The sequence below is a fragment of the Helicoverpa armigera genome, chromosome 16 (genome assembly GCF_030705265.1).
Source record: "Helicoverpa armigera isolate CAAS_96S chromosome 16, ASM3070526v1, whole genome shotgun sequence".
Classification (NCBI taxonomy): domain Eukaryota; kingdom Metazoa; phylum Arthropoda; class Insecta; order Lepidoptera; family Noctuidae; genus Helicoverpa; species Helicoverpa armigera.
In genome coordinates this window covers 7,779,195-7,804,618 of record NC_087135.1, presented here as the reverse complement: position 1 = coordinate 7,804,618, position 25,424 = coordinate 7,779,195, and the positions used below count along the sequence as shown (strand labels likewise).

At 33.5% G+C, this 25,424-nt stretch overlaps 7 protein-coding genes across 7 annotated transcripts; 5 read left to right on the top strand and 2 right to left on the bottom strand.

Annotated features, from left to right (window-relative positions):
• Positions 1-523: 523 nt before the first annotated feature.
• LOC110378741 (general odorant-binding protein 72) lies at positions 524-2,270 on the bottom strand. Its single transcript, XM_049844450.2, has 5 exons — positions 2,137-2,270; positions 1,755-1,830; positions 1,565-1,653; positions 1,040-1,151; positions 524-661 (listed from the first exon to the last, which is right to left on the bottom strand). The coding sequence occupies exons 1-5, from the start codon at positions 2,188-2,190 to the stop codon at positions 573-575; spliced, it is 420 nt and encodes a 139-aa protein (XP_049700407.1). The 5' UTR covers positions 2,191-2,270; the 3' UTR covers positions 524-572.
• A 959-nt stretch (positions 2,271-3,229) lies between these two features.
• Positions 3,230-7,233, top strand: LOC126055406 (uncharacterized). The gene is made up of 10 exons (XM_064038657.1): positions 3,230-3,369; positions 3,473-3,548; positions 3,684-3,772; positions 4,035-4,146; positions 5,175-5,251; positions 5,885-5,980; positions 6,094-6,169; positions 6,422-6,510; positions 6,768-6,879; positions 7,079-7,233. Exons 1-10 carry the CDS (start codon positions 3,295-3,297, stop codon positions 7,165-7,167), a joined length of 891 nt encoding a protein of 296 aa, XP_063894727.1. The 5' UTR covers positions 3,230-3,294; the 3' UTR covers positions 7,168-7,233.
• A 278-nt stretch (positions 7,234-7,511) lies between these two features.
• On the top strand, positions 7,512-10,523 carry LOC110378750 (uncharacterized). The gene is made up of 10 exons (XM_064038656.1): positions 7,512-7,592; positions 7,677-7,752; positions 7,837-7,925; positions 8,198-8,309; positions 8,596-8,681; positions 9,351-9,422; positions 9,504-9,579; positions 9,741-9,829; positions 10,098-10,209; positions 10,410-10,523. The coding sequence occupies exons 1-10, from the start codon at positions 7,518-7,520 to the stop codon at positions 10,496-10,498; spliced, it is 876 nt and encodes a 291-aa protein (XP_063894726.1). The 5' UTR covers positions 7,512-7,517; the 3' UTR covers positions 10,499-10,523.
• Positions 10,524-13,361: 2,838 nt separating this feature from the next.
• Positions 13,362-14,740, top strand: LOC110378743 (uncharacterized). The gene is made up of 5 exons (XM_049844444.2): positions 13,362-13,481; positions 13,698-13,871; positions 14,167-14,281; positions 14,551-14,636; positions 14,714-14,740. The coding sequence occupies exons 1-5, from the start codon at positions 13,422-13,424 to the stop codon at positions 14,723-14,725; spliced, it is 447 nt and encodes a 148-aa protein (XP_049700401.2). The 5' UTR covers positions 13,362-13,421; the 3' UTR covers positions 14,726-14,740.
• A 1,518-nt stretch (positions 14,741-16,258) lies between these two features.
• On the top strand, positions 16,259-17,949 carry LOC110379348 (uncharacterized). The gene is made up of 5 exons (XM_049844442.2): positions 16,259-16,413; positions 16,838-17,005; positions 17,351-17,471; positions 17,550-17,678; positions 17,850-17,949. The coding sequence occupies exons 1-4, from the start codon at positions 16,306-16,308 to the stop codon at positions 17,639-17,641; spliced, it is 489 nt and encodes a 162-aa protein (XP_049700399.1). The 5' UTR covers positions 16,259-16,305; the 3' UTR covers positions 17,642-17,678; positions 17,850-17,949.
• A 743-nt stretch (positions 17,950-18,692) lies between these two features.
• LOC110379337 (general odorant-binding protein 69a) lies at positions 18,693-20,511 on the top strand. The gene is made up of 5 exons (XM_049844738.2): positions 18,693-18,764; positions 18,848-19,024; positions 19,359-19,476; positions 19,979-20,064; positions 20,392-20,511. The coding sequence occupies exons 1-5, from the start codon at positions 18,693-18,695 to the stop codon at positions 20,413-20,415; spliced, it is 477 nt and encodes a 158-aa protein (XP_049700695.2). The 3' UTR covers positions 20,416-20,511.
• A 2,651-nt stretch (positions 20,512-23,162) lies between these two features.
• LOC110379338 (general odorant-binding protein 69a) lies at positions 23,163-24,490 on the bottom strand. Its single transcript, XM_064038655.1, has 5 exons — positions 24,361-24,490; positions 23,919-24,095; positions 23,533-23,647; positions 23,357-23,442; positions 23,163-23,186 (listed from the first exon to the last, which is right to left on the bottom strand). The coding sequence occupies exons 1-5, from the start codon at positions 24,415-24,417 to the stop codon at positions 23,163-23,165; spliced, it is 459 nt and encodes a 152-aa protein (XP_063894725.1). The 5' UTR covers positions 24,418-24,490.
• Between the last annotated feature and the right edge of the window lie 934 nt (positions 24,491-25,424).

Sequence of the window (25,424 nt, the reverse complement as noted above, 5' to 3'; positions counted from 1 at the left end):
TTTTCTTTTCAATGATACGTTTTTCCCATGTCTAGAGAAGAGGCAAGGTGCAACAAACTATTTTATACGTTCAGGAACCGTAGTAACAGTACCTTATGCTTGAATCGTCGACAGCTCGCAGCATTCTTTCTACAGATTTATTTTAATATTCAAAATTACACTAACAGGTTCCTGCAGGTATTTCATTGATAAAACATTAAATGAACATACATAATTGAAACGAGACGTAATACAATCTTCTAAGAGCAGCTCTAAGAAACGCATGTACCTTCATAAATAAGTGTTGGAAAAATTGCAAGTTAACAGGCTATTATCTACAAATTGATGGTCGTCTCTCATGTTAGACGGAAGTAGGTAATACCGTCGACCAGGTACCTACAACGCTGTGTATTTTTTTCTTTGTTGTAAAGTTGTAATTAGACAGCAATGAAACGATCACAGGTGATACGTCCAAATTGATAGTTGTGACTTTGTTGGACGTACTCGCGTTAATAGGCAAGAGAAATAAATAAACAAACAAGGAATTCTTTATTTTTAATTTAATTACAAGTCTTAAAATAGCTGTTAATTCTTCAAGGGAAGTAAAATATTCCAGGATTCTGAGTGTAGATACATTTGGTGATATGAAACGAGGCGTCGCAAATATCCTTGTAGGCATCCGCTGAAAAAAAATATACCTAGTCATTAACATACACTATATTAGGGAAGTGGAAGGTTTCATAGATACTTGAAATAATGGGCCGGCCCAAATGACTTCTGGTTGGTAATTTGTAGACAAATAATAAACGTGGTTTTTCATTAAGATGAACATGAGGTATGGCTTCAGAATAGAACTTTTGCTAGCGGTTTTACCCGTCCCATTGGAACTACTACGCACACCCAGATAAAAAATGGAGCTTTCATCGATACATGGGCTATTTAACCCTGAAGTCTTTCCCCAAGTGATGCTAGTAAATAAATAGTTCCTAAGAGAAGCAGGTTCAAGAAAGCGAACAAGCAAACCCTTTACCTATAATATTAGTATGGATAAAAGTCTTACCAACTTTTCTGCAAGCTGTAATGGCCTCCTTGGCAGGCTCCTTGATATCATCGGGTAGTAACAAATCAGCTTGCTTTATAGCCGCTTCGTAATTTAATTTCCCATTTTTTATCTGCAAATGATATTGTTTTTATAAAAAGATGTAGTTACTGAGTAAGATAGGTTCGCCTTCGTAGCGTAGATTTTGGCTTAGCTGGTAGTCGATTGGGTTCATGATAATATGTAGATATGAGTATACCTACTGGGTACCTCCGACCCATTCTATGTATAGTTATCGGCACGAATCTTGAGCTCTGACCTACATCTGCGCAGAAGTGATTTATTAGCAAAGAACTAATCCCGAGTGATGGCTATGACGCGATGCGCTGCGGGCCAATCACCGCTTTAGACCGCCCCCGCGCCTCACTTCATACCACAAAAGGAACCCAATAAATTACTTCTGTGCAGGTGAAGGTCAGAGCTCAAGATTCGTGCCGATAACTATACTATATTAGTGGAAACAGTTAACATAAAAAAAATGCTTACCGTGTTAGCCATTTTCATGATGCAAGCCATGTAGCACTTAACTTCTTTGTCTTCGTTAAATACACCTTCGGCGATAGGGTCGATTTGTTCTTAAAAAGTAATATTTAGATCAATAAATTAGAATTTTAAATTGGTTGAAACTATATAGTTGACTTTTTTCTATTTAAACTAAACGAAAAAAAAATCTTACCATCTGCAACATTATTCTTTGGTTGACATGACTTCCTCATCATTTTTCCGGTGTTCCTGATTTGTTTCATTGTCATCTAAAATTTAGCGTTATGTTGATGAAAAATGTTTTCCTACTTGATAAAAATATTTGTCTTCAGTTATTGAAGTTTACTACTAGTTTCTCTAAAGACTTCACTATAAAAACATATTACATTTATTATTCCAACCTCCCCTACCTCCTTGCAATTCACCGACATTGGATTTATTCGCAGTATTCGCTAAGGCATATGTATGTCCCAATCACCAGGTGCCTTTTCTAAAGTGGCCAAGTGTTTTAAATCCATCTAAGATTTCCTTTCATTAAGTTCCTTCTACATTACGATATAATACAAATTACTCACCGCTTCACACATTGCAACCAGTGTCAAGAACTTCACAATTTCAATGAGGAGCATCGTTATTTTAATTTTTAAGTGTCGTGTAGTGGTGTCATGGCCTCCAATTTAATGGAAACCTTGATCTTCAATAACACCTTTATATGAAGTTTGACGGGTGATGTGTTAATGATACCTTAACACCTAATTAATGCAAGTGTCCATAGTTTCAGTAACATTCTTGGACAGTGTCATCAAAGCAGCTAAGGCTTACAAACGAAATGTGCTTGTGTATAAGTGGTGAGAAACAGTCAAGTATATGGTACTTGGCACAACTAAATGATTCCTAGTAAATATGGTGTGATCTCTTCGGTGGTGCTGGATTGCCGTCCCATCAGTCTATGGGAGTGAGGGAACAGAGAGGCACCTAGTGCGGACGCTTGTGCCCTATAATATGTCCTGCTTGCTGTGCCATCTTTCGAAGATGGTTTGGAAGATGGCGACCTAGACCAAAATTCTGTTGTTGTTGTTCGCTGTTATTATTAGATAAATGTTTCTTACATGGCAGATTATACCAATCTATTTTTTTGGATTAAAGTTGGATTAGTCTCAAAACCGAACTTATACCTGAGTGATCCATTTTTCCTGGTCACCCTATTCACACAATAGCTTTAGCACGTGTTGGTAATTGTTAATTGCTAGTTATAGGTTTCCTAGTTCTTGAACTACAATTTGAATTAAATGATCTGTAATGTGCCAAGATTACGGTTTTATCTGATCAAAGCTTACAATGTTAAAATTACGAATACAGATTTTGACGAAGACATTAGCATTTAGCAAAATATGCGTGATCTTAAATTTTATGAAGCTGGTACACTGTCCAAAATACATAGAGTGAAATGGTGAAAATGATCAACTGTAAGTGCTTCTTTTATTACCGCTTAGACTCAATACAATAAAAAAAAAGACGCAAAATAAGAAGAACTAGGAAATGGACATTAAAATTAGCTGCCGTAAGGACATCATTAGCGTTACATTCTGAAATGGATTGACGTTCAAATAACGAGTTATTTTATTGTCTAAATGTTCTCTGTAATCAATCATTCATGTTTGCTAAGTAGGAAAAGCCTTCTTATAAATAGTTCTAAACGTTTTTTGCAATACTTTGCTGGAGTTAGTCTAATTATGTATACGCATAACTTTAGAACGGTATTTTGCATTTTGTGCATCTCTTGTTTTTTGTTTGGCTGTAGCAATGGGGTAAGTCATTTCACCATTATGCGATTAAGCAATGCTCATAAGTATTTTTTGTCCTTGTCTGATAATTTAACATTCTCGTAATTTAAAGAATCCTTCCTTGTAGATGACAAGACAGCAATTGAAAAATTCTGGCAAACTAATGAAAAAATCATGCATGCCCAAAAACGATGTTACAGAAGGTGAGTAATTTAGATTGTTTCAGTATTTATTTTAGCTTGAATATCCGATAAAGTAATTGCAAAAACAATTAAAGGATTATAAAAATGAATAGGAACTTATACCAAATTATATTATTGAAAAATATTCCATTGCAGAGGAGGTTGGTGATATTGAAAAGGGGAAGTTCATAGAGAGTCGTAACGTCATGTGCTATGTTGCCTGCATTTACACTATGACCCAAGTGGTACGTAGTATTGCCGAATATCAGATCAGTCAATACGAATCTTATCATTACTACTCATTGCTTCCATTTGGGGTCAGCGTAGCAGGTTTTCTTCTTCCATATTCTTCTATCTGCCGTCATCTTACAATTAAAATTCTTTTTGGCCATAACGACTTTCACACAGACCACCATCTTTGGACAAGCAAAGCTGCTTGCTAGATTATGTAAACAATTTTTATGGAGTAAATGCCATTACCTACTCGAAAAACTTTTTTCATAACAGGTGAAGAATAACAAGCTGAGTTACGAAGCAGTCATCAAGCAAGTGGACATGATGTTTCCAGCTGAGATGAGGGACGCTGTCAAAGCTGCCGCCACCAGCTGTAAAGATATCAGTAAGTTTATTGATCATTCCTCGAAATATCTAACCAAAAAGTCTAACTACGAATTTTCTAAGTTCGCAAAAATGTGAGAAATAGTAGCAAATATGATAATGAGGTTACCAACTCTAATTTTCTTCTTCTGATCGAGTGAGCTGCAGGTTTAATCACCTAACAATCTCTAGTGTCAGAGTTTTCTCAAATCCGCCGGACAGCCTCTGACTTGGACTGAATGTGGAATTTGTTATGTAAGACCTGTTTAAAAGGGCTTATTATTATGACCGTCGGAGCACTAGTTCTGATCATAACTCTACTACACGTTATTAATATTCAATTGCAAACATTGTATATATTTCATTGTATATTTTATATTACCTCTTTATATACAATGTAGGTAATATCAGAAGGTCAAAGATAAGTGCAGCCATTTACATAAATGACAGTCGTTATGTACTTGTGGTGCCGAATTATAGTTTATTCGGCACAATTTGCTGTTTAGTGTCAGGGCTCTTTAAAATCATTAGTATTTGGCATTCGTTGACCATGAAGGAGAAGATGTTGAAAACTTGAACTCGCGACTTGCTAATTATCTTTTACTTAAGTACTTAAATTTCAAAATTATTAATTATTATTTTAGAGACTTTCTCACTACGATTGCTTTGTAGCCTCTGTAAGCTCTGTAAATGTTTTTTTTTTTTTTTTAAGTTCTGGCAGTAACTTAGGAATTAGATATATAAGACATGCCTCCCTTCTTCACCCTTAAAATATCAGTTTTTAAATCATCGATCGAGTGTTCCTCTATCCTGGGAAACAAGATTTATTATCATTTGTTTTATCATTCACTAGCTTTCGCCCGCGGTTTCACCCCCTTCCCGTAGCCGGATGGTGATAAAAACTTCTCCTAGGTCTAAGTTACCTCCCCTCTAATTTTCAGCCAAATCGGTCAAGCCGTTTCCATGTTATTATGTCGTGACAGCGGAAAGCGGGTTTCATTTTTATATACATATATAGATAGATTATTATCAAGATTATTTTGTTTTCAGCAAAAAAATACAAAGATTTGTGCGAATCAGCATATTGGACCGCTAAATGCATGTACGATTATGATGCAGAAAATTTCGTGTTTCCTTGAACGTGCAAAGGCAATAAAGAACGCAATAATATGCAGTAATGCAACAACTAGTTTTATTTCTAAGAATTTAAGCTCGTCCTCTTAAAACTTATATACTCGTAAAGTTTCTTAGAATTTAATAATCCGCCATTCGACATTTGTTTAATGTTTGTAATAAAGAGCTCTAGTGCAATGTTTTACAATAAAATGACGCAAACCACGGATTAGTTTTGTATACAGGTACCTTTAGTCAGAACTATTTTTGAATTGTATTCTCGCCGGAAACGAAAAAGCAGAACATATTATAAGTATGTTGACTTATTCCCATCTCGAAAGATTCTATGTTTATTTATGAGATAACCTTCGTCTGTTCCGAATATGAGATTCACAATAACAGTGACAAAACAGACAAATGTCCTCTCAAATGGGTACTCATAAAAATTATTGCTTACAATTGTTTAACTATATGGTAGTAACAAACCTCTTTAAAACGACTTTACTATCAACGAACGTTTAGCTAATGTATGGTTATTTTGAACAAAATTAATGGTCTCCGAAGCTAAACATATGTTACATTTAAAGTTGTTTAACATAAATTCCAAGATTTTGATAAAATACGTTTCAGTTTTGCTCAGTTTGTAGAAGATACGTAGTGGTGTGATAAATCTGCAAAAAATGCAAATAAATCAGTTGTTAGGGCTGCTTGTTATCGCAACGTGTGTTGGAATTAGTCATGGCGTAAGTATATCTAAATATTTATATGTTTAAGAACATACAAGAAATAGAAAATATGTTTTTAACCTATTTATGGAAGTATGGTCTTCAAACATAATTAATTTCCACAATTTCAGATGAGCCGAGCACAAGTAAAAAAGACGATGAGTCTAGTGAAAAATCAATGTATGCCGAAGAATTCTGTTACGGAAGGTAAGAAAGAATACTAATCAAATGACCAATAATAATCTTGTAATGTTAATCATGAATCAATATTGGATTATGATGTAGGTAATAATCGAATCTATGAACACAAGTAGAACCCTTGCTCTGCACACAGCTGGATGAGAAATATACTTCTCCAGGTTTAATCTATCTTTGTGTTGAAACCTATATAGATATTTACTACCCGATTATATTATGTCAGTTCGAATTTCTGTTAAAGGATAATATGCATATTTCCAGACCAAGTCGGCAAAATAGAAGAAGGAGTATTCCTCGAAGATCGTAACGTCATGTGCTACGTTGCTTGTATCTACAAAAATCTTCAAGTGGTGAGTGGCTTAATATCAGGTTTTAATAAAACTCCTCAATTGAAACATTAATTACATGAATAGGTTTGCATACAGTGTTGTATTCGTAGGCATACATAGGATGATGTTTCTGATTATTTTGTCACAGTTTACAAATCCTCTCATTAAATTATTTTTTCTCTCCTCCATGACTCAGAGTAAATACGGCCACCGAAATTCTATGAGGCTAATGAATGTTGACTATAAATGGGTTTTTCAAACCTCCAAAAATGTTTCAGGTTAAGAACGACAAATTAGACATGAGTTTGATAACAAAACAGATCGATGCACTATATCCCCCAGAGTTGAAGGAGCCCGTGAAGAAAGCCGTTTCTTTGTGCATACATAGCCGTAAGTAAATAAAACAAATTATGTATTTTTAGTACGTTCCATAGATTCGAAAAGGAGTGATTTTTCTCCTTAACATTCTATCTTTCTTATTATGAAGGTCCCTAAAAATCAAATAATTGACGAAAAATACCAGTCACTCTTGTCCATACAAGATTTTTATGTATTCTGATTAGTAATATTGCTTTTCAATTGTTTTCAGAGGACAATTACAATGACCTATGCGAAAAAGTATTCCACGCTGCCAAATGTTTGTATGAAAAAGATCCAGCCAGCTTTATTTTTCCTTGACGTGTATAGTTTACAGTACATTAAGCACAATAATGTTATCTCCATTTAATAAATTTTAATGTATAAATAATCTGTATTCATTACTTTTATTTCACTGTTAGATCAATCAAATGGTTGGTACATTCACGTTAATTCGTATATAAACTCCTGTTCTAGCCTAAGCAACCTATTGATTATTTTTTATGTAGTGTCTATGTATTTTCTAGTACCCCTTGTCACTTTAACCACCGTTGTTTTATTTGACGGGTAACACTTAAGTAAACACGTAGTAATTAAAATTTATTTGTGTACTTTATAAACAACCGCACCAGGATTTGCTATCATTTTTGCGTAGCCGATTCCTGTTCAATATGGTGTACTTCAGTAATATTTTTATTTGTTCCTTCATTTTATTTGTAACATTAAGCTCGTCGTTTGTTAGCGCGGTAAGTTTATATTTTAGCTAGAATTTGTGATATATTTATTTGCTAATTAAAATAAGTAAATATGTTGATTGTCTTCATTTATAGATGACGAGAGAACAAATTAAAAACTCTGGAAAATTGATCAAAAAGACGTGTATGGCGAAAAATGATGTCACTGAAGGTAAATTATACACAGTAAAAATAATTAAGTTTAAAATATAAATAATATCAGTAGTATATAAATATATTTCTTTCAATGTTACAGATCAAGTGAAAGACGTGGACAAAGGAAAATTCATAGAAGAGAAACCGTTCATGTGTTACATAGCTTGCGTCTACAAAATGGGACAAACCGTAAGTGTCAATGCAAAAGTAGCAATGGAATTGATATTTCTTTTTCAAAACTAGCTTTCCTCCCGCGGTTTCACCCACGGCTCGAGTTAACTGCTTCCCGTAGCCGGATGGTGACAAAAACCATCCTAAGTCCTTCTCCCGTGTCAAAGCTATTTCCCCTCTTATTTTCAGTTTAAACCATTCAGCCATTCTTGAGTTATAAAATGTATAACTAACACGACTTTCTTTTATAAATATAGATAAAAATAAATTAATACAAGTATTGCTTTTAGATCAAAGGTAACACTGTAAACCACGACATGATGATCAAACAAGTAGAAATGATGTTTCCAAACGAAATGAAGGCTCCGATGAAAGCGGCTATAGAACACTGCAGACCAGTTGGTAAGTTTTATGATTACCTAGGTACTTAGTACATATATTTTTCTTAAGCAATACTTCCTCGATCACCCCTGTATACATAATAGTGTGGTTTCCCTACAGTGAAAGAATTTTTGAAATCAGTTCACTAGTTGGGAGATTTTAGAGTTGAAATAGTCAATATTTTTTCTCATTTATAATATCAGTTTAGATTCTCGTTCTATTTTGGTAGATCATTCCCTAAAGTAGAACAGGATTAAAAAAAATACTGTCCGTTACGAAAACTTATTCTTATCTTTATATATTTCAGTGAAAAAATACAAAGATGTCTGTGAAGTATCTTATTGGACGGCAAAATGCATTTACGAGTTCGACCCTCCCAATTTCATGTTTCCTTGAAGCGTACATGATTATTTATTTATTATTTCACATTATTTTCTCCTTTAATTTGTGTGCTAACAAATAAATGAGTATGTATTAAAGTTGGCGTTTGATGACACCACCCGCAAACCAAAGTAGGAAAAGTTTAGTTTCTCTTTGACCAGGCGATAATATACCATCAAAACTAATACATATAATAATTAATTAGGTGTTTGCAGAACTCATATGTATATTTATAATTTATTTTTGATAGGTATAGCTTACACGATTTAAACTTTTAACTGGTCAGAAATAAAAAAAAAACTGTAGTTTTTTTCTTTCAGCATGATGTTATGTCTAAACTCGAAAGATGTTTATTTTTTGCCATTACTTTAATGTTGCAAAAAGGCTTATTATTTCTACATTTTGAACCCTCTATATAAGCAGCTAAGTTGTTGACAGATTGTATCAGTGTCCACGATTTATCACTATTATAGACCATTTGCTTACCCTTTGTCGCGAACAAATGCTAACTTCATAATTGGGCCTAATTAGATAATGCATGTATTTGCATAAGAAGTAATGATACACGAGCTTGCACTCAATAATACTGCGTGACCTGTAATCAGAACTTAAGGCCTTCATATATATGGTTCCAAGCTGATCTTGAGTAAACAGTTCAATTTTGTAAGGGACTAAAAAAACAGTGCCATGATGGATCGAAAAAGATTGTGTTTGTTGATTATTGCTTTGTTTCTGGCACAAGGAAGTGATGCCGTAAGTACTATCTTCAAAATATATAAGAAAGAGAAAATAATAGTGTTGACATTTGTGATAAGTGAATAACGTTTCTTACAGATGTCTAGGCAACAATTAAAAAATTCGGGAAAGATGTTAAAGAAAAACTGTATGAACAAAAATCAGGTGACTGAAGGTATATGACATCATTTATCTATTAGTAAACCTATGATAAAATAATTTTGCAATAGATCCGTTCTTTTAGCTACTGCTGAAAGAGTCCTTAGTCCTTGTAGTTAAGATTTGCCAGTTTGAATTATTAAGTTTCGTTAAAGTATCCATACTTTTCTTTTTCAGACCAAATAGGAAGTATAGATAAAGGAAAATTCGTAGAAGATAAGAAAGTAATGTGTTACATAGCTTGCATCTTTGAAATGACAAATGTGGTGAGTAAAATACATATATACAAAACGGGATGTATTATGTTACTGTAATCAAAAATACGGTAAAATTAATAGTGATTTGTTATACAACAGTGCAAAGTCGCCTTTTAATATCGTGCTCCATTTTGATGACCGGTATTCAAAATTGTTAATCCTAAGCGGAATCAATAGAGCACGAGGTGAACATTCTTTGCACTTCAGTACAACACGTAATTCATCATCCCATCTCATAAATAGAGCGTTTCTTTAACGTGTGAATTACTCATTGCAGGTAAAGAACAATAAGTTGAACTATGACGCGTCGATCAAACAGATCGATCTCATGTATCCGCCTGATCTGAAGGAATCCGCGAAGGCTGCCGTCGAGAAGTGCAAAGACGTTCGTAAGTAGAATCATAATGAATTCCTTCTATTTCATCGTAATAACAAAGACCAATCCAGAAAAAAATACGTAGGTGACATAGTTTTACGCTTATTGTAGAGGATTTATTAGGTAACAGACTGCTTTCCTTTTGTAGGTCTAATGGTTTGTTTAGTAAAAATAAAATATGTAGTAGTAACTCTCTCCTTTGTGATTTTTCAGAAAAGAAATACAAGGACATCTGCGAAGCATCGTATTGGACAGCGAAATGCATGTACGATTTCAAACCAGAAGATTTTATATTTGCGTGATTTTGGATTATATTACTCTAGCAATTGAATGTGTTTTATTTGAAAAATAGTTCCATTAGTTACAGAATAAATTGACCAATAAAGTAAGCTGTGAATCCCCTGCTAGGGAAAGTCCAAAAGACCATGTTAAACCACATCACTGCAATTTGGCACTTTTAGTCCTACACATAAGGTTTATAATGCCGTAACACATATCATAACATAAACCTTTTTCGAACTGAATCATAGTAACAACTTACTTATAAATAGTATAGTTACAACTATTAGATAATCGGTTATGCCAATCAAATCGGTTTCTAAGAATTATTTTTATATAGTTGTTTATTTGTGGTTAAAATCAAGGCCAAGTTTGTTTTGTATGTAGTCACGAGGGTCTGGGTTTGTTAGAATGGACTTTGGTCAGTTCTATTATGTAGTTGAATCTGATCTCTTACACGTGTCTTACTTCAGTAGTAATGTGACATTTCTTTTTCTAAGTCATGGTCAAAGTTAGCCACGGTAATGAAAAAAATTACGAATACCAATAGCGAATACCTATTTCTAGAGCGCCAGTCCAAACTTTACCAAGTTCTCTTAGTAATTCGTGTCGAATAAGAAGTTGAAAGAAAAGCACTACTTACTATCTATTCAATTACCCTGCTTGACTCAATGAAAGTTTAAGTTAGCTCAAAAGCACAAGTAAGACGTAGGTCTCATCATGAAAATAATTAATCTTTACCCGTACAAAAATACCAGCACTATAATACTTCTACCCAAACAAACAAATCAATTCAGATAGAACACTGATATTCATTTCAGCATTGACCTTTGAATAGTCGAAGTATAATCTAATGTTGATTAGTCAGGGTTAAACCGCAAAGGTTTGGACTTTGACCAACTAATGTTTATGTAAAAAACCTTCAATAGTTATATATACGACCGTTATTTTTGTTAGGGATTTTCCGTAAAACAATCCTGCTCTCAACACAACCTATGACCTTTGGAAAAGTGTTGCTCAAAATCATGAGCATGTATAAGTATTATAATTGTAGTCTGATTCTGGAAATGACACCTGCATACCAATTTACAAAAAAGTTACCCAGTTCCATGCCTATCAGTATGGATACCTACTCATTGATTCACAGTTAAAATCATTCCAACCAGACCACTTCTGACACAAACAAAGTATCCAGCATTGACATTATAGACAAGAACAATTAAACAATAGGGGATAATCCGTCGGTCTAACTTAGTATGCTGAATGCAAAGTCATGTTTCCTATGTACGGCTAAATACCGACTGCAGACCTATCATGTGTTATTATAAGCAAAGCCGGCAGTTAAGTGGGTGCATGCTTATTTACAGCGGGCGGTAAGGAAAGATTGGCGATGCAAAGATATGATCTAATTAGGGTGCTGATTATCGAGCTGTATTTGTCGGTTATGAAGTTATGTTTAGTAGATGGTACCTGTTCCCGCTATTTCTCGTCGCGAAGGAACTACTTCGAGCATCTGGATAAAACATAGCCAAAAGCCCAGACCACACCATAGCGGAGAAGTTTTGAAACAACCAATAAAATTTATCTGCTTAGGAATACTACTGAGTGGACGGAGAGGCGATGAAGTTTTAATGTATAAATTCGATTGGTTATAAATGAGATCTGACACTGAAATATACCGATGTACACGATCACATCACAGCGTCATCTACTTTATTTTTATACCCACTACAGGGCACAGGTCTAATCCAGAGAAGGAATGAGCGGGTTGTCGATTTCAGGTTTTAAATAAAGTATTACAATGCGAGTTATTTTACTCAATATTTATTCAGTCATCAGGACACTATCCAAACTCATACTTGAAAGGCTGGTGCTACAAGCAGGCCACTTCGAACTTGACAATACACACAAATATCAAGCGCCCTAGCTTTAATTACGGCATTTATTATGTTTTTTATTATCACTGTGCATAACACAAATAGTTTTATACGACTTAGTGCACTTAAAATGTCGGTACAATCAAGATTGATGACATCTCATTGTTATCGCGATCTTATGTGAGCATTCAGTGGAATTAACAGGAACTACGGAATAATTGCAATATCTCGTGTAGTTTGGTTTAAATGGTCGTAAAAGATGGACATAATAGACTATACATAGGTATCTATAACATTATTTGGATGTGGTTCTGCTGATATTCAAATATTTATTTTAATAATCAGGGAGGGAGATGAGACCTTCAATTGTTTCGGATCAATGGAACTGTCTACACTCTACACTTCTGCTACTTACACTCACCTTCTTGGTATCCAAACAATTCAGATAAAACTTTTGAGTTTTTTTTTATATCACTAAACAAGACTATGGAAGTAAAAATGTTATATTCCGACCATCCAATGTCGATGCTTGATTAATAAATAATAATGATAATCTACTGCTTCAATGCTAATATTACATATGTATTTTAAAATAAATTACATTACTGACTGTTTAGTCAATTCTCTGTCTAAAATCTAGCAGGATTTCAGGATCATATATTATCGTATACATATAGATCTAGTCATCACATATTGATATTGCCATTACGTACAATGGTGTATTGTTTTATCTGCTATATTTTTTAAGAATTAGTATCGTGTCGGGGTGATGCCGTCAAAATAATTCACCGTTTGCCGAACTCTATTTTTGCCTTTTAGAACAGCATTTTTATGATGTTAATGTATGTATTTTTAAAACATAAAATGAGAATATCATCATGGTATTTATAAAATATGTGCCCTGAGTAGGGTGTGAAATAGTTTTTAATTACAAAATTGTCGTAATTATCTTGCTAAGTCTTTAAGAACATTTTATATATAAATGACGCAGTTGACACATTATATTCATACAAATATTAAAAATCAGTGCAGGACTGTGCTGTCCTAAGAAAAACTTATATTTTCAAAAATGTCTCGATTTGGCGTCTTGTCTTTCGTCGTTTTGTTATTTTGTATGGAGAACATTTGTGTAAGTGATAAGTTTCTGTTAATATAACGAACACAAGAACTTCGTTTTCATCGTCACAAGTAAAGAGAGATGATAGAACATTAAATTAATATTAAGTATTGCCAAAGAGTAATCTTTTTTAAATGTTGTAACGCTTCAAGAACATAATTGCAATAGAAAGTCTTAAAATAAAAACTGCTTATTAAAACAGTCATAAACTTTTAATAAACCTTTTAGGCTCTCTCTCCAGAAGAAGAGTTGAGTATTAAGGAGGCTTTGCATCCCTTCGTAGTGGAATGCGCAGAGGAATACGGGATGACAGAAGAGATGTTCGAGGAAGCGAAGAAGAAGGGCAGCGCTGAGGACATCGATCCTTGTTTCATGAGCTGCTTCTTGAAGAAAACTGGATTCGTAAGTGTTCTTAGAAAACAGTTTTATAGAACTGTAGTATAGTTTTATTAGAAACAAATAATCGTTCTGATTCTATCTTTGCTATATCCCATATGCCCTGAACATAGTACATTTTTATCCTTAAAAATTTCTACGAGCTTATACTTCGATTGATTCAAGGTAGATAGATGCACTTAATTAGATCCAACTATTGAATTTATAGTTGCTTAATTGCTCTTCCAAAAAATGGGCTAGCGTAAGAGTAAAAGTACTTCCTGAAATATATCACAATTGCTGAATGGTTAATGCATTTCAGTTCGACGATGCTGGCAAGTTTGATGCGGAAAAGAGCATGTCGTTTGCCAAAGAACACATCACAAGCGAGTCAGCTATTAAGTTCCTTGAAGCTGGTGCAGGAGAATGTGTTAAAAGTAAGTAAGAATATTATTATTTGAATTTGTGCTTAAGAAAAGAGTGAGAAAGTAGCAAGATCATAATGACCCAGTTTTTTTTCTTAAATCCTCTTTTCGCTTAATCTCAGAGTCTCAAGGCAGATACAACTGACAACGTTTAAAATTGTATATGTAATCTCGACAATTTAGGTAACTGTTAGGTGAATATGTTCAATCAGGTGAATTGCTAATAAACATAGCACACAGCTTATAAACAGTGTTAATTAATAAGTATATGATAATTTCAGTAAATGATGAAGACGTGAGTGATGGCGATAAAGGTTGCGACAGAGCTAAGCTACTGTTCGATTGTTTGACGGAGCTCAAGAAGAAAGTAAGTTTTACTCATACGAGAAATAGTCAATTTTTGATTAATGTTTTCTTATTATTTGATTTATGTCTTATTTTCAGATGAGCGAATGAAAATGACATAATCGCCTTTGAAATACTTTGCACAGTGCACTCGCTTGAAGAATGATCTATTTAGAATTACATTTTTATTGAAATAAAGGATTGAAGATCAACTGCAAAACCGATATTTATTTTGTTTTTATTTCCATTCTCAATTTCATCATTAAAATGTAAAACAAAAAACAAGAAAAACCTGACCAACAACGGTTCCGTTTTCTCCCCCATACTCCAGAGAAGATCAACCAAAATGGTTTGAAGTATTTCAAATAGTGAGGGTATGTTATTTCATAGCATTCGAATAGTACCAAACAATATAGTACACGTGAAGGTACAAATAAATGCAGTCACGTTTCTCTCAGATGCACAAACACTGCGTGCACCTTGCAATTAATGTAACAACAGACCAACATCGACAACCTGTAATCTTTACTGCGTGCCTTCTTTCTGTGTCTTACAAAAATTGCAGAAAAAAACACATGTTTTATTAATTTTCATAAGATAGTATAATATGATTACACATATACGTGCTTACGTAATAAGAACAAAGAAAAGAGTCATTGTAAATAATAATAAATATAAAAACCTAACCATAAAAAAGACACATCAAAAATGGTGTCTATAATTTCGTACCTATTTATTTCAAAGGTTCTAACGGGGTAACCTAATGCTAGAGTCTTTCCATTAATCATGGGATGACAGTTCTAAGAGGAATAGATGAGGGATCTCATGTGTTACTTACATTATTAAAATTGGTTGCCTATAAGCCCTAAGAGCCCAATGCTGTTAGCCTTAACTTTCTAATTGGCAAACAAGCATCACTATTTAAGCGACAAATCTTTTTCCAAAAAGTGACCCATCATTTCTACATAAAGGCTACATGAAATACGACGAAGCTTCAATATCGAAACATTATTAATAAAAACAGTCTCTAACACGTGATTTATGTATTTATTTAGTCGTGTTGAATGTTTCAAATGTGTTATTACGAATTAATAATTAGCGTGGCAATGCTCCATTGTGACTGAACATAATGGAGAGAGGAAGTCGCAAATGATCGCTATGTATTGTATTGATGCACGTTATTAGCTTGTTTTTTTTATTTCAAAATCAGGGTTCCTTGTTGATATTTGTTATGTAAATAAATATTCTGGATAAGGAAAATATGAAATGAATTTTCCGTAATCACGCATAAATGACTTAGGTATAGAAAGCGTCACACACATTATAAAAAATAAAAGTAAAGAAAAAGTACTTATAGTAAGCGTAGGAACTTGTACTAGTAGCATGTATACTAAACCAAAAAATTAGGTTAATTAAATCAGCATTTTTAGGCTAATAAGAAAACGCACTTTGTAAGAACAGTAGAACAGCTATCTATCTATTTTATAGAAATAGTTTGTGCAGTGTACAAAATCGCTATTAAAATACACAGGTTCGAACTTGACACACTAACATTGTCCTCTATTGTTGTTAATATAAAAAATATTAAAAAGGTAATAATCTCACCATGAAATTACATACCCGCCCACATATTACCTATATGACGTTCCTCACGTAAACTAAACATATATAAAAACGGTGCCTGAAGCTTTATGCTGAATTGTTTTTCAGTATTTACATACTTACATTTAAAAATGTGCAAATTTAGTGTTGTGTTCCTTTATTCAGCCGTAATGGCTGTCAATATTTGGAGTGCCAGTGTAAGTATTTTTGATAAACCTATTGAGTGATGATTTATTTGGTAATGTGCATAAAAATAAACGCAAACTCTTGAAACGGGGATCGAAAAGAAAAATCAGAAAAACAAATACTTGATTCATTTCAGTCGGAACAAAGACATATAATATTTTGAAACGATATAGTCAGTTGTCTGTTTTAATAAGTCAAACTTTTTGACGAAATAATTGGTCTTACTACAAAAACTTAAACATGTGTCAAACACTTGTCTATAAAAAGTGTGGCTGCAAAATGGACCTTAGTTCAACGTCATAATCTGTTTTTTTTTTAGATAAGTGTTAAACTGACGTTTAAAAGTTTTTGTGGTAAGACGGAATATGTCTTAAGTAACAACGAAAAAAACTTATGTTATATGATAAAGTAACATCCATAATAATTATTTTCCAGTGTATCAGTGAGGAAGACAAAGCAGCCATCATTACAGCGATAGCACCCCTCGCACAGAACTGTGGCTCTGAATGTGGACTTGATAACGATGACTTCGAGAAATACAAGGAGGATGGCTCAGACATGGACCCCTGTTTTAAAGCTTGCTTGATGACGCAGATGGGAGTTGTAAGTACGAAATGTGATGGAGAATTGTGAGGGACGGTGCTGTATTTACTCATATAAGATGAATCCCTTAATATCAACAGGAATAAAGTAGGTTGATGCAATAACAGATATACCGAAACACCAAATAAATCTAGAGAAGTACGGAAATATGTTATTTTTTTTAAGTTTCGGGAAAAGAAACAATGACTATCAGACTATGTTCTGTAAATTGCTGTATACATGACATTCAAATGTACCTAAGGGTTTACGCAGATCTTTAAGTGATGATTTAACATTATTTCAATAATTTTAATTTCCATAAATAATAATAGGCAAATCAACAAAACATGCATGTTATATTTTCAGTTGGATAAAGAAGGAAAGTACGATGGCAAAGGATTACATAAAGCAATGGAGGAGTCAGATTACCCGGGAGATAAAGATGATGCTCAGAAATTCTTAGACGAATTGGATAGGTGTTTTGATGGTAAACCTATGTTATTTATAAATGTTGATACTATTGAAGAAAAAGAAGGAGATGTAGTAAAACATGTTTTATTTGCAGCTAAGGGAGACAATAGTGGTAGCGATGAAGAAGCTAAGATGAAGAGAGCAGATGTCCTATTCCGTTGTATGCAAGATATGAAAGAGAAGTAGTTGAAGAAACGGTGTAACCACTGTTATAATTGTTGTCGTAAGTATAGCTATGCAGGAAAATTAAATCAAAACGAATGTAAAGTGCACAATTTATAGACTGATTATAAGCAAGCACTACTTTTATTCTACTAACTAACGTGCGAAAAATAACTTCCAGTTTAATAATTTTTTTAGGGTTTTTTAAACTAATTTTGTAAATTATTTTCAGCCAGACTTACACAGTAGAGCCGTATCGACCGTCTAGCAGAATTAGTATCCTTACCTATTATGTAACTTCCTATTAATACATTATTATATGCCATTACAGATTTTTTCTTTTCATCGAATACGCCTGAAATATCCACTTATGGGTATGCAGATAAAACACAAGATTTTAATTTACTAAACGATTAACGTGTTGTGATAATTATCGATAGATTTTTACGATTTGATTAGGTGATGACCACATAGACTTTGATTGATGCAGCAACCTAGAACTTTTAAGTATCAATATTTAATTTCAATTTGGAAAAAAATATCTTTATACGACATAAATAAAACGGTTTATACCTACAAATACTTGCATGTGTAGCCGTTTAGGAAGATGCGATGTTATTACAAGATATATTTTATATTTGTAAATCCTTAATACTTGTAGGATTGTCAATGACCACAATACAGTAACAAATGAAGTAAGTACTAGTAACCAGTGATCAATTATCCAATTGGTCTCACAGTAAAATCAGATCTAGCTCGGCCATACTATCAATTGTTCAAACCTTAGGGCGGACTTCCGTACTAAATCGAAGGTTGGGGCTTGCCAAAATAGTCATTCATAAAATTCGGCTGTTTCATCATGGATTTGTATCTATTTGGTATAAATAAGGGAAATAGTTTGAAATAGTCATTGGAGTTTGGATTTGGGTTCTTTTATCACATTTTAGGTGATTAAAGTCGTTGTGTATTTATTGAAGAGCGTGCAATAATTGCTGAATCTAATAGTGCCTAACTATACAAAAGTAATCCTGTAAAAGTTTACATATAAAAGAGTTTAGTTTATTCAAACCTCAAAATGCATACATCAATAGATATAATTCGTATCGCATACGTTATGTTGTTTTGGTTTATAATTAAACAAGTATCTGTAAGTAATTTCACAATTAATTTATGTTCTATTTTTTTTTTTTAAATTTTGTTTTCTGTGCCCTAACATATAATTTCTTTCAGGCAATCTCGGACGCACAAAAGTCTGGCATACAGAAAGAGTTGGTAAGCGTTGGTATAAAATGCATAAAGGATCATCCTCTATCACTATCCGATATTAGGGCGTTTAAAAACAAAATGATGCCCAATGGGAACGATGCTAAATGTTTCGCCGCGTGTCTGTTCAAGAAGGTTGGAGTGGTAAGAATCCTCAAAGTGTAACTTAACTTTAATATACATCCACTTCTAACCTAAGCCTAACAGTATTTTAGAGCTGCAAACTTCTAGTTTTAGTTGTAATATTAATACACTACTTGACTGGTATCGACAATCCGCTCTGAAGAAGCGTTGGTGGTGATTTCTTCTCTGTATGAGAAGCCTGTGCCAGTAAATAGGTTGATGAAAAGGCTGACGTTGTTTACACCAGAGACACTGTTATCAAAGCATCAAGGATTGCAATAGTTCAGTACCTATATTAAAATAGTTCAGTGATATTATTCTGTGTTTTTGGATCCTAATAGACTTATACTTTTAGATGGACGATATGGGAATGATATCACCAGCTAAGGCACGGGAAAACGCCATGAAGGTGTTCCATGGAAATGAAGAACATCTGAAGAACGTTGATGAAATTATGAATAAATGTTCCTCAGGCAAGTACCTAACGCATAAATAAAACTTGTTTAAAAGTCGGTTTTGAATAGTAACACCAATGAGTGTACTCATTATAAGTTAATTTTGATGATGTAATATTTAAAAGTATCCTTCACAGGCTCATGAAAGACCTGGATGCTTAAAAATTAAATGAAGGAAATGTATAGCAGAGCAGATTTAATTATCACTAGGCAGTTTCAATAAAACAGTCACTAGTCAGCATGCGACATAGTTGTAAATCATTAATTTATGACAATGTTTTCAATTCAATGTCACATATTTCTGCTATTAATTATTATAAATAACAAATAAATTCTTAACAGCGTTATGTAGGTAGGTATATCATAAAATTGCATAATGTTGGCAATAACTTGTATAAATAATACTATAGGTACTTATCTTTCTGCCAATTACTCTTCAATTAGTACCTCTTCTAACACTTTTCTAATGCTTTGAATTTGTATGAACTTATCAAATAATTTTATTAAATTCTGTTCACAGTAAATCAACAAAAAACAGGTGACGGACAAAAAGGCTGTGACAGAGCCAAGCTTGCGTTTGGATGTTTTGTAGAAAATGCTCCTAAAGTAAGTATTTAATTTTAAACGACTTTAATGAATGCCCATACTCCCTTCATCCGCTGCAATATTAAGTAATTCTTTGATTTATATTTTAAAATCCTCCACAATTTAGTTACCAGCTTTACACTTTAACTAAGCTTGGGAATACACAGAATTGAGTTATGTCCTTGAAAATGGACATACAACACAGCTTTTCAAAAACATTGAACTTAAGTGCCTATCGTTTTTGCAACCAAAACAGGTTCTAGTTTCTTACTAGACTGACAATGTTTTTGCATTTTTTTCTGGAAGACCAATCCAGTGATTTGATTCTTGTTTTTGTGATTTTTTCAGTTCGGCTTCGATTTTGATTTCTGATGAAACATCATTTCGAGAACATTCGAAGGCAGTTAGAAGTTTGTTCATCTATGTTTTATTTATAACTTGTTGCTAAGAGCTAAAATTAAATCGTTTGAAACGAACCAGTTTTTTTTTTATTTGGCAGTCTTGCCTTGTTTGTATCAACTTGGATAATTAATAGTATGAAGGTTTGTGGTTTGAGAATATATTTATTTATTATAGTTCATGGTCGTTTATACCTATATTGATTGATATCTATTATGTATGTAAATGAAAAAAATAAAAATGTATAAGAATATTAAGGGTTGTAGGGAGCTCTTTATTCGCTTCGCCTTGTCTCAATTTTTCTATATTAAATGAAGAGCAGACATGCACATTTTAGATGATTGTCCAACCAATCTATACAAGATCTATCGGAAATTGATACTAGTTATTGTTACAATAAAATATAAATAATAAGAGTATTTGAAGGCCATTGCAGTTTCCCCCTAGTCACGATGAATGTGCAACATTTTAAAGAGCGCATCCTTACTAATATTATAAATCGGAAAGTGAGTTTGTTTGTTTGTTTGTTTGTTTGTTCCGCTTTCACGCCGTAACTACTGATCCGATTGCTTTGAAATTTTGCAGACGTAAAGTTAGAAGTCCGGATTAAATAATAGGGTACTTTTTATCCCGAAAAAAATAGATATTCCCGAGGGAAAACAAAAATATTGTTTGCTTGATGGATGGATTGTAGATGGCGCTGTGTGTCGTTTAAAACGTGGTAACGATGTGTTTTTAAAATACGTAAGAAGTGGAATGATAGCTTTTTGAAACGTGGTGACGTTGTTTTTTTTAAGATACGTAAGAAGTGCAATGATATCTCGCGCTTTAACCTGTAGCTCATTGTTCAATCGCGAGCTTCCCGATAGCTCGATAGATGGCGTTGTGCTTTTCTGTATCGCGGTGTTTTGAAATCAGTGGGGCCAGCCGGGGCTGCGGGTTGTTCGAAAGAAATACCGCGGCCCTGGTATATAAAAGGCCTAGGACGGAACACGACGATTTTAGTTAGTAAGAGTCTGACACTCCCTCACCGCTGCTAACCCACAGCGGGAGGGGTCATTTGATGATTTTACGTCGCTAAAAAAAAAGGTGTTTTGAAATAATATTTTTTTTGTACTCGCTCTGGAAGCAGTGTCTAACACTCATACACTTATTCGGTGCACTTTTCGTCTCATTTACTTGCTGTTTTATCTTTATTCACTGATTTTCGCTTTTTTTGGTTCCTATCATTTTACATTGAATTGTGTATTTTATAGATTTTAGGTTTTAAGCAGTAGCTGTATAATAGTTAGGTTTAGTTAGTTTAGTGCTTTTTTTCTAGGTAGATATCTAAAGTAGTTATTGTTTTTTCGATAGGTTAGGTTAGGTTAGTTTAGTTTTGTTCGTGGTTTAGATATAACCGAATTCCACGCGGGCGAAGCCGTGGGCGGAAAGCTAGTTATAAATAAATTTTTATTTAAACCTGTTATAGCCGGTTTGCACTAGCGCCATACTCGACTGCAGTTTTATATTTCTATACAAATATCATAAAGAGGATTTTTATTTGTTTGTACCCTAAAGGCAATAAAACTATTGAACCGATTAAAAATATTTTCAATGTTGAGAAGCTTCACTATCCCTTTCCTATATTTTATCCGGATAGGTATGGTAAGTTATTTCCTCGAGATGCGGGAAACAGCTAGTTATTCATGTTATTATTGCAGGTCAAAGTTTTATTGGTAAACGAAAATAGCAATTGCCAAGTAACATACAAATGGTAGACAATTTCTTTTACACATACCAAATATTACGCAACTGTATCTATGACTCGCTTTTAACTATTTCGCTTACTAGAAAAAATGAGATTTCATTTACTTTGAGATAAACTCAAAAACCATAATTACCCGTTCTGGTTGCTAAGAGATGTTAAGGCAATTTGCCTAAAAACCTGCGTAAAAAGTCCAAAAACCTGGAGAAACCAAAAAAGTTGTTTTTAGATAACTATAATTGCTACCTACTTCACACACATCTTGTATTTTTTGTGTGCATTTGCGAGAAAAAATGTTATGTAATCTAGAACATATAGGTACTGTTCGCAAATTTAATTTCTTTTTTACAAGTTGTTTGATGAGTCATCTTCGAGAACTTAAGTAGTTGACAGTAAACTTTTTATTTCAATTATTCTGAGAAGAACTACAATAAATTAGTTCAGGATTGCGTCTATTTATAGACAATTGTGTTCCATCCAACGTGTCTTATTAAGTTTAGATCGAATTGTGACTGTTGAAAAGAATTGGTCAAGGTTGGACCGATAAAAGGTAATATTAGGTACGTAAATATCCTAATCATCTTGCTATACCTAGGTACTGTTGCAAAGTGTATGGTGCGTCCCCTTTTGAAAAAGTGTCTTGTGTGGATAAATAAAATATCAGTCAAATAATTAATGATGATAATAACCCTATGAATATTTTGTAATTTATATTTTTAAGTTAGAATCTGTATAAAGATCCAGCGTTTAAAAGTCAATAATCAATACTCGCTAAGAAGGAAGCGTATAGTACTAAAGAATACAACAATATTATTTGAATAATAACTTTAATAATGAAATATACATTTAAATAAATCTAACAATAAGTCCGCAATTCGTTCTAAAATAATTATAAAATATGAAGTTTACAGCTTTCAGGAGTAATATGCCTTAATTTACAATCTGAACAGCACCCCTTGCATCTCACCTTTTCTTAAAAGTCAATGTCAAATCCGAGCTGCAAGAGAAAATTATAATATTATTAAGATTTTAGGGTAAATAATTTGTTTAGTTCAAAATGCACAATAAAATAACAATATGGAGCGTTAGAAGTGAAGGCCTAAGAGTAAGGCAGTTATGCACAAACAAAATGCCACAGTAGGTAACAACATATAATGTTCTATATACCTGTTCAATATTCTTGATAAAGCAGTTGTAAGCCAGCTTAGCGCGATCGCAACCCTTTTCCCCATCTGAGACTTCTTCGTCATTTACTGTAAATAAATAAGTAATTAATTATGTTACTGCGTTTTCATTTTCGTAAGTTAATGCCTCAAATGAAGCCGTATAGCGATTTGACTTACCGGCGGCACAGGTGGTCAGAAAAGCTTCAATGTTTTTAATTTCTTCCTCGTCTTCAAATACTTTCTTAGCATTTTCCAAGGCTGTTAGGTGAGACAATTTTCCTTCATCGTCGATCTGAAAGAAGTATAAATATAAATAAAAACATAGAGATTACACCCTGAAAGAGACTTTGGTTCTGTAATTTTCATAAGATAATTAGGTATATTAGAAACAATAGTACTTTCTTGATAATTTCTATGACTATTTGTCATACGGGGTTTATATATCTCTTTATATACCGGCTTCAAGTGTCCCGCACTTTGTTTCTGTTTGATCATTCAATTGAAACTAACACGAATGCATCTAAATCTAATTAGTTACAACTTTATTCAGTTTTTCAACTTACCAGACCAAGTTTGTTGAAAATGCAAGCAGTGAAACAACCAGCATTTTCACCTTCAGGAAATACTTTGCTCTTGAAAGATGCCACGTCGTCAATTGAGATAGGATGATCTTTCAAACATTCGGCACCCACAGTCAGAAACTTGGTTTGTATTTGACTTTTTAGGTCATCACTGATGGCCTGAAAACAAAGGATTAAGAAGATGTTTTACTTTTCTGCTTTTTAAATGTGAATTCTTTTGTCATAAATTCGCTTCTATCAACGGTGTCACCCGCGCTCCGTGAAACTACTCCGCGCACCCAAATAAAAAGCTCTCTTCGGTAAATGGCCTTTAAAAAACTGAAATGAATTTCCAAACCCGTTTAGTAATTCCTGAGCTTAGCACGTTCAAGCAAACTAACAAACTCTTCAGCTTTAAAATATTAGTAGGCAAACAATTTCTTACTAATGCGCTTTTGAACAGAGCCAAGACAGCGAAAGACACAAGAGTCTGAGCAAACATTTTGTAAAATATTAAGGGATAATTCACAATGAAATTCAACTTGAAAATGTGATGACTTCCAAGACGTTTGGTGGGTTTTATACTAAAACAAAGGAATGCAAGCAAACCCAATATCCTGTAAAGCAGACAGACCTTCGATACGGAGACAAATCAATTACATCTTCATTACAATACAAATGCTAACAATGAACAAGTTTCCGTTCAACAATGACATGAGGCATATTCGAGTAACTATTTGTTGAAGCTGACTTAGCCATTGCAGTTTGGAACACGTATTTAGGGACCGATCGAAACAATTATAGTTTTGTATTTATTTTCTTATTTCTATTACCCAGGTACATGTCATGTGTGTTGATTAGCTTACTAGAGATTAGGCAAAATTGATCTTTTTAATACGCAAATGTAATGCAAATGTTAGTTATTGAAATTCACCGCAAAAGTACAACATTATGAAAATCAGTTGCTATCAGAGAGTAGTCCAAGTATACCATCAGGAAATGTCTACCTATATTGAATTGATCAGGCATATGTATCTAAACCGTTGTTTTTTCAAATACCTAGACCAAGTTATGAATCATCATAGCAATCATAGTTAGCAACTAAAACCGGAAAATCTAGCATATCAGAGTGCATTGATAATATCTTTTCCCGCACTTTAGACTTTGTAACGCATAAACAATGCAATTATGTGGGTTCTATTGTTTTTTCTACAGCATTAGGTACCTTGGTACATGCTTTGAGTGATTTAATTGTAAAACACACAGTGAAATATTCATGAGTCCAAATCTCGTATTGTTATTTTAAGGAGGAAGAAGATTTTGGGCACAATGATCATGTATGAGTATCGGGCAAAAATGCATTTATGCATCGCGTAATTCTGCATGTCCCTGGACTGACGACTGTAACTAAAAACATATTTAGCTCCATAATTCCCTGAGGACCCTGACGTATTTTTTGATAGCCATTATCACCTTAAAAAATGACGATTAGAAATAATAAACGCTGAG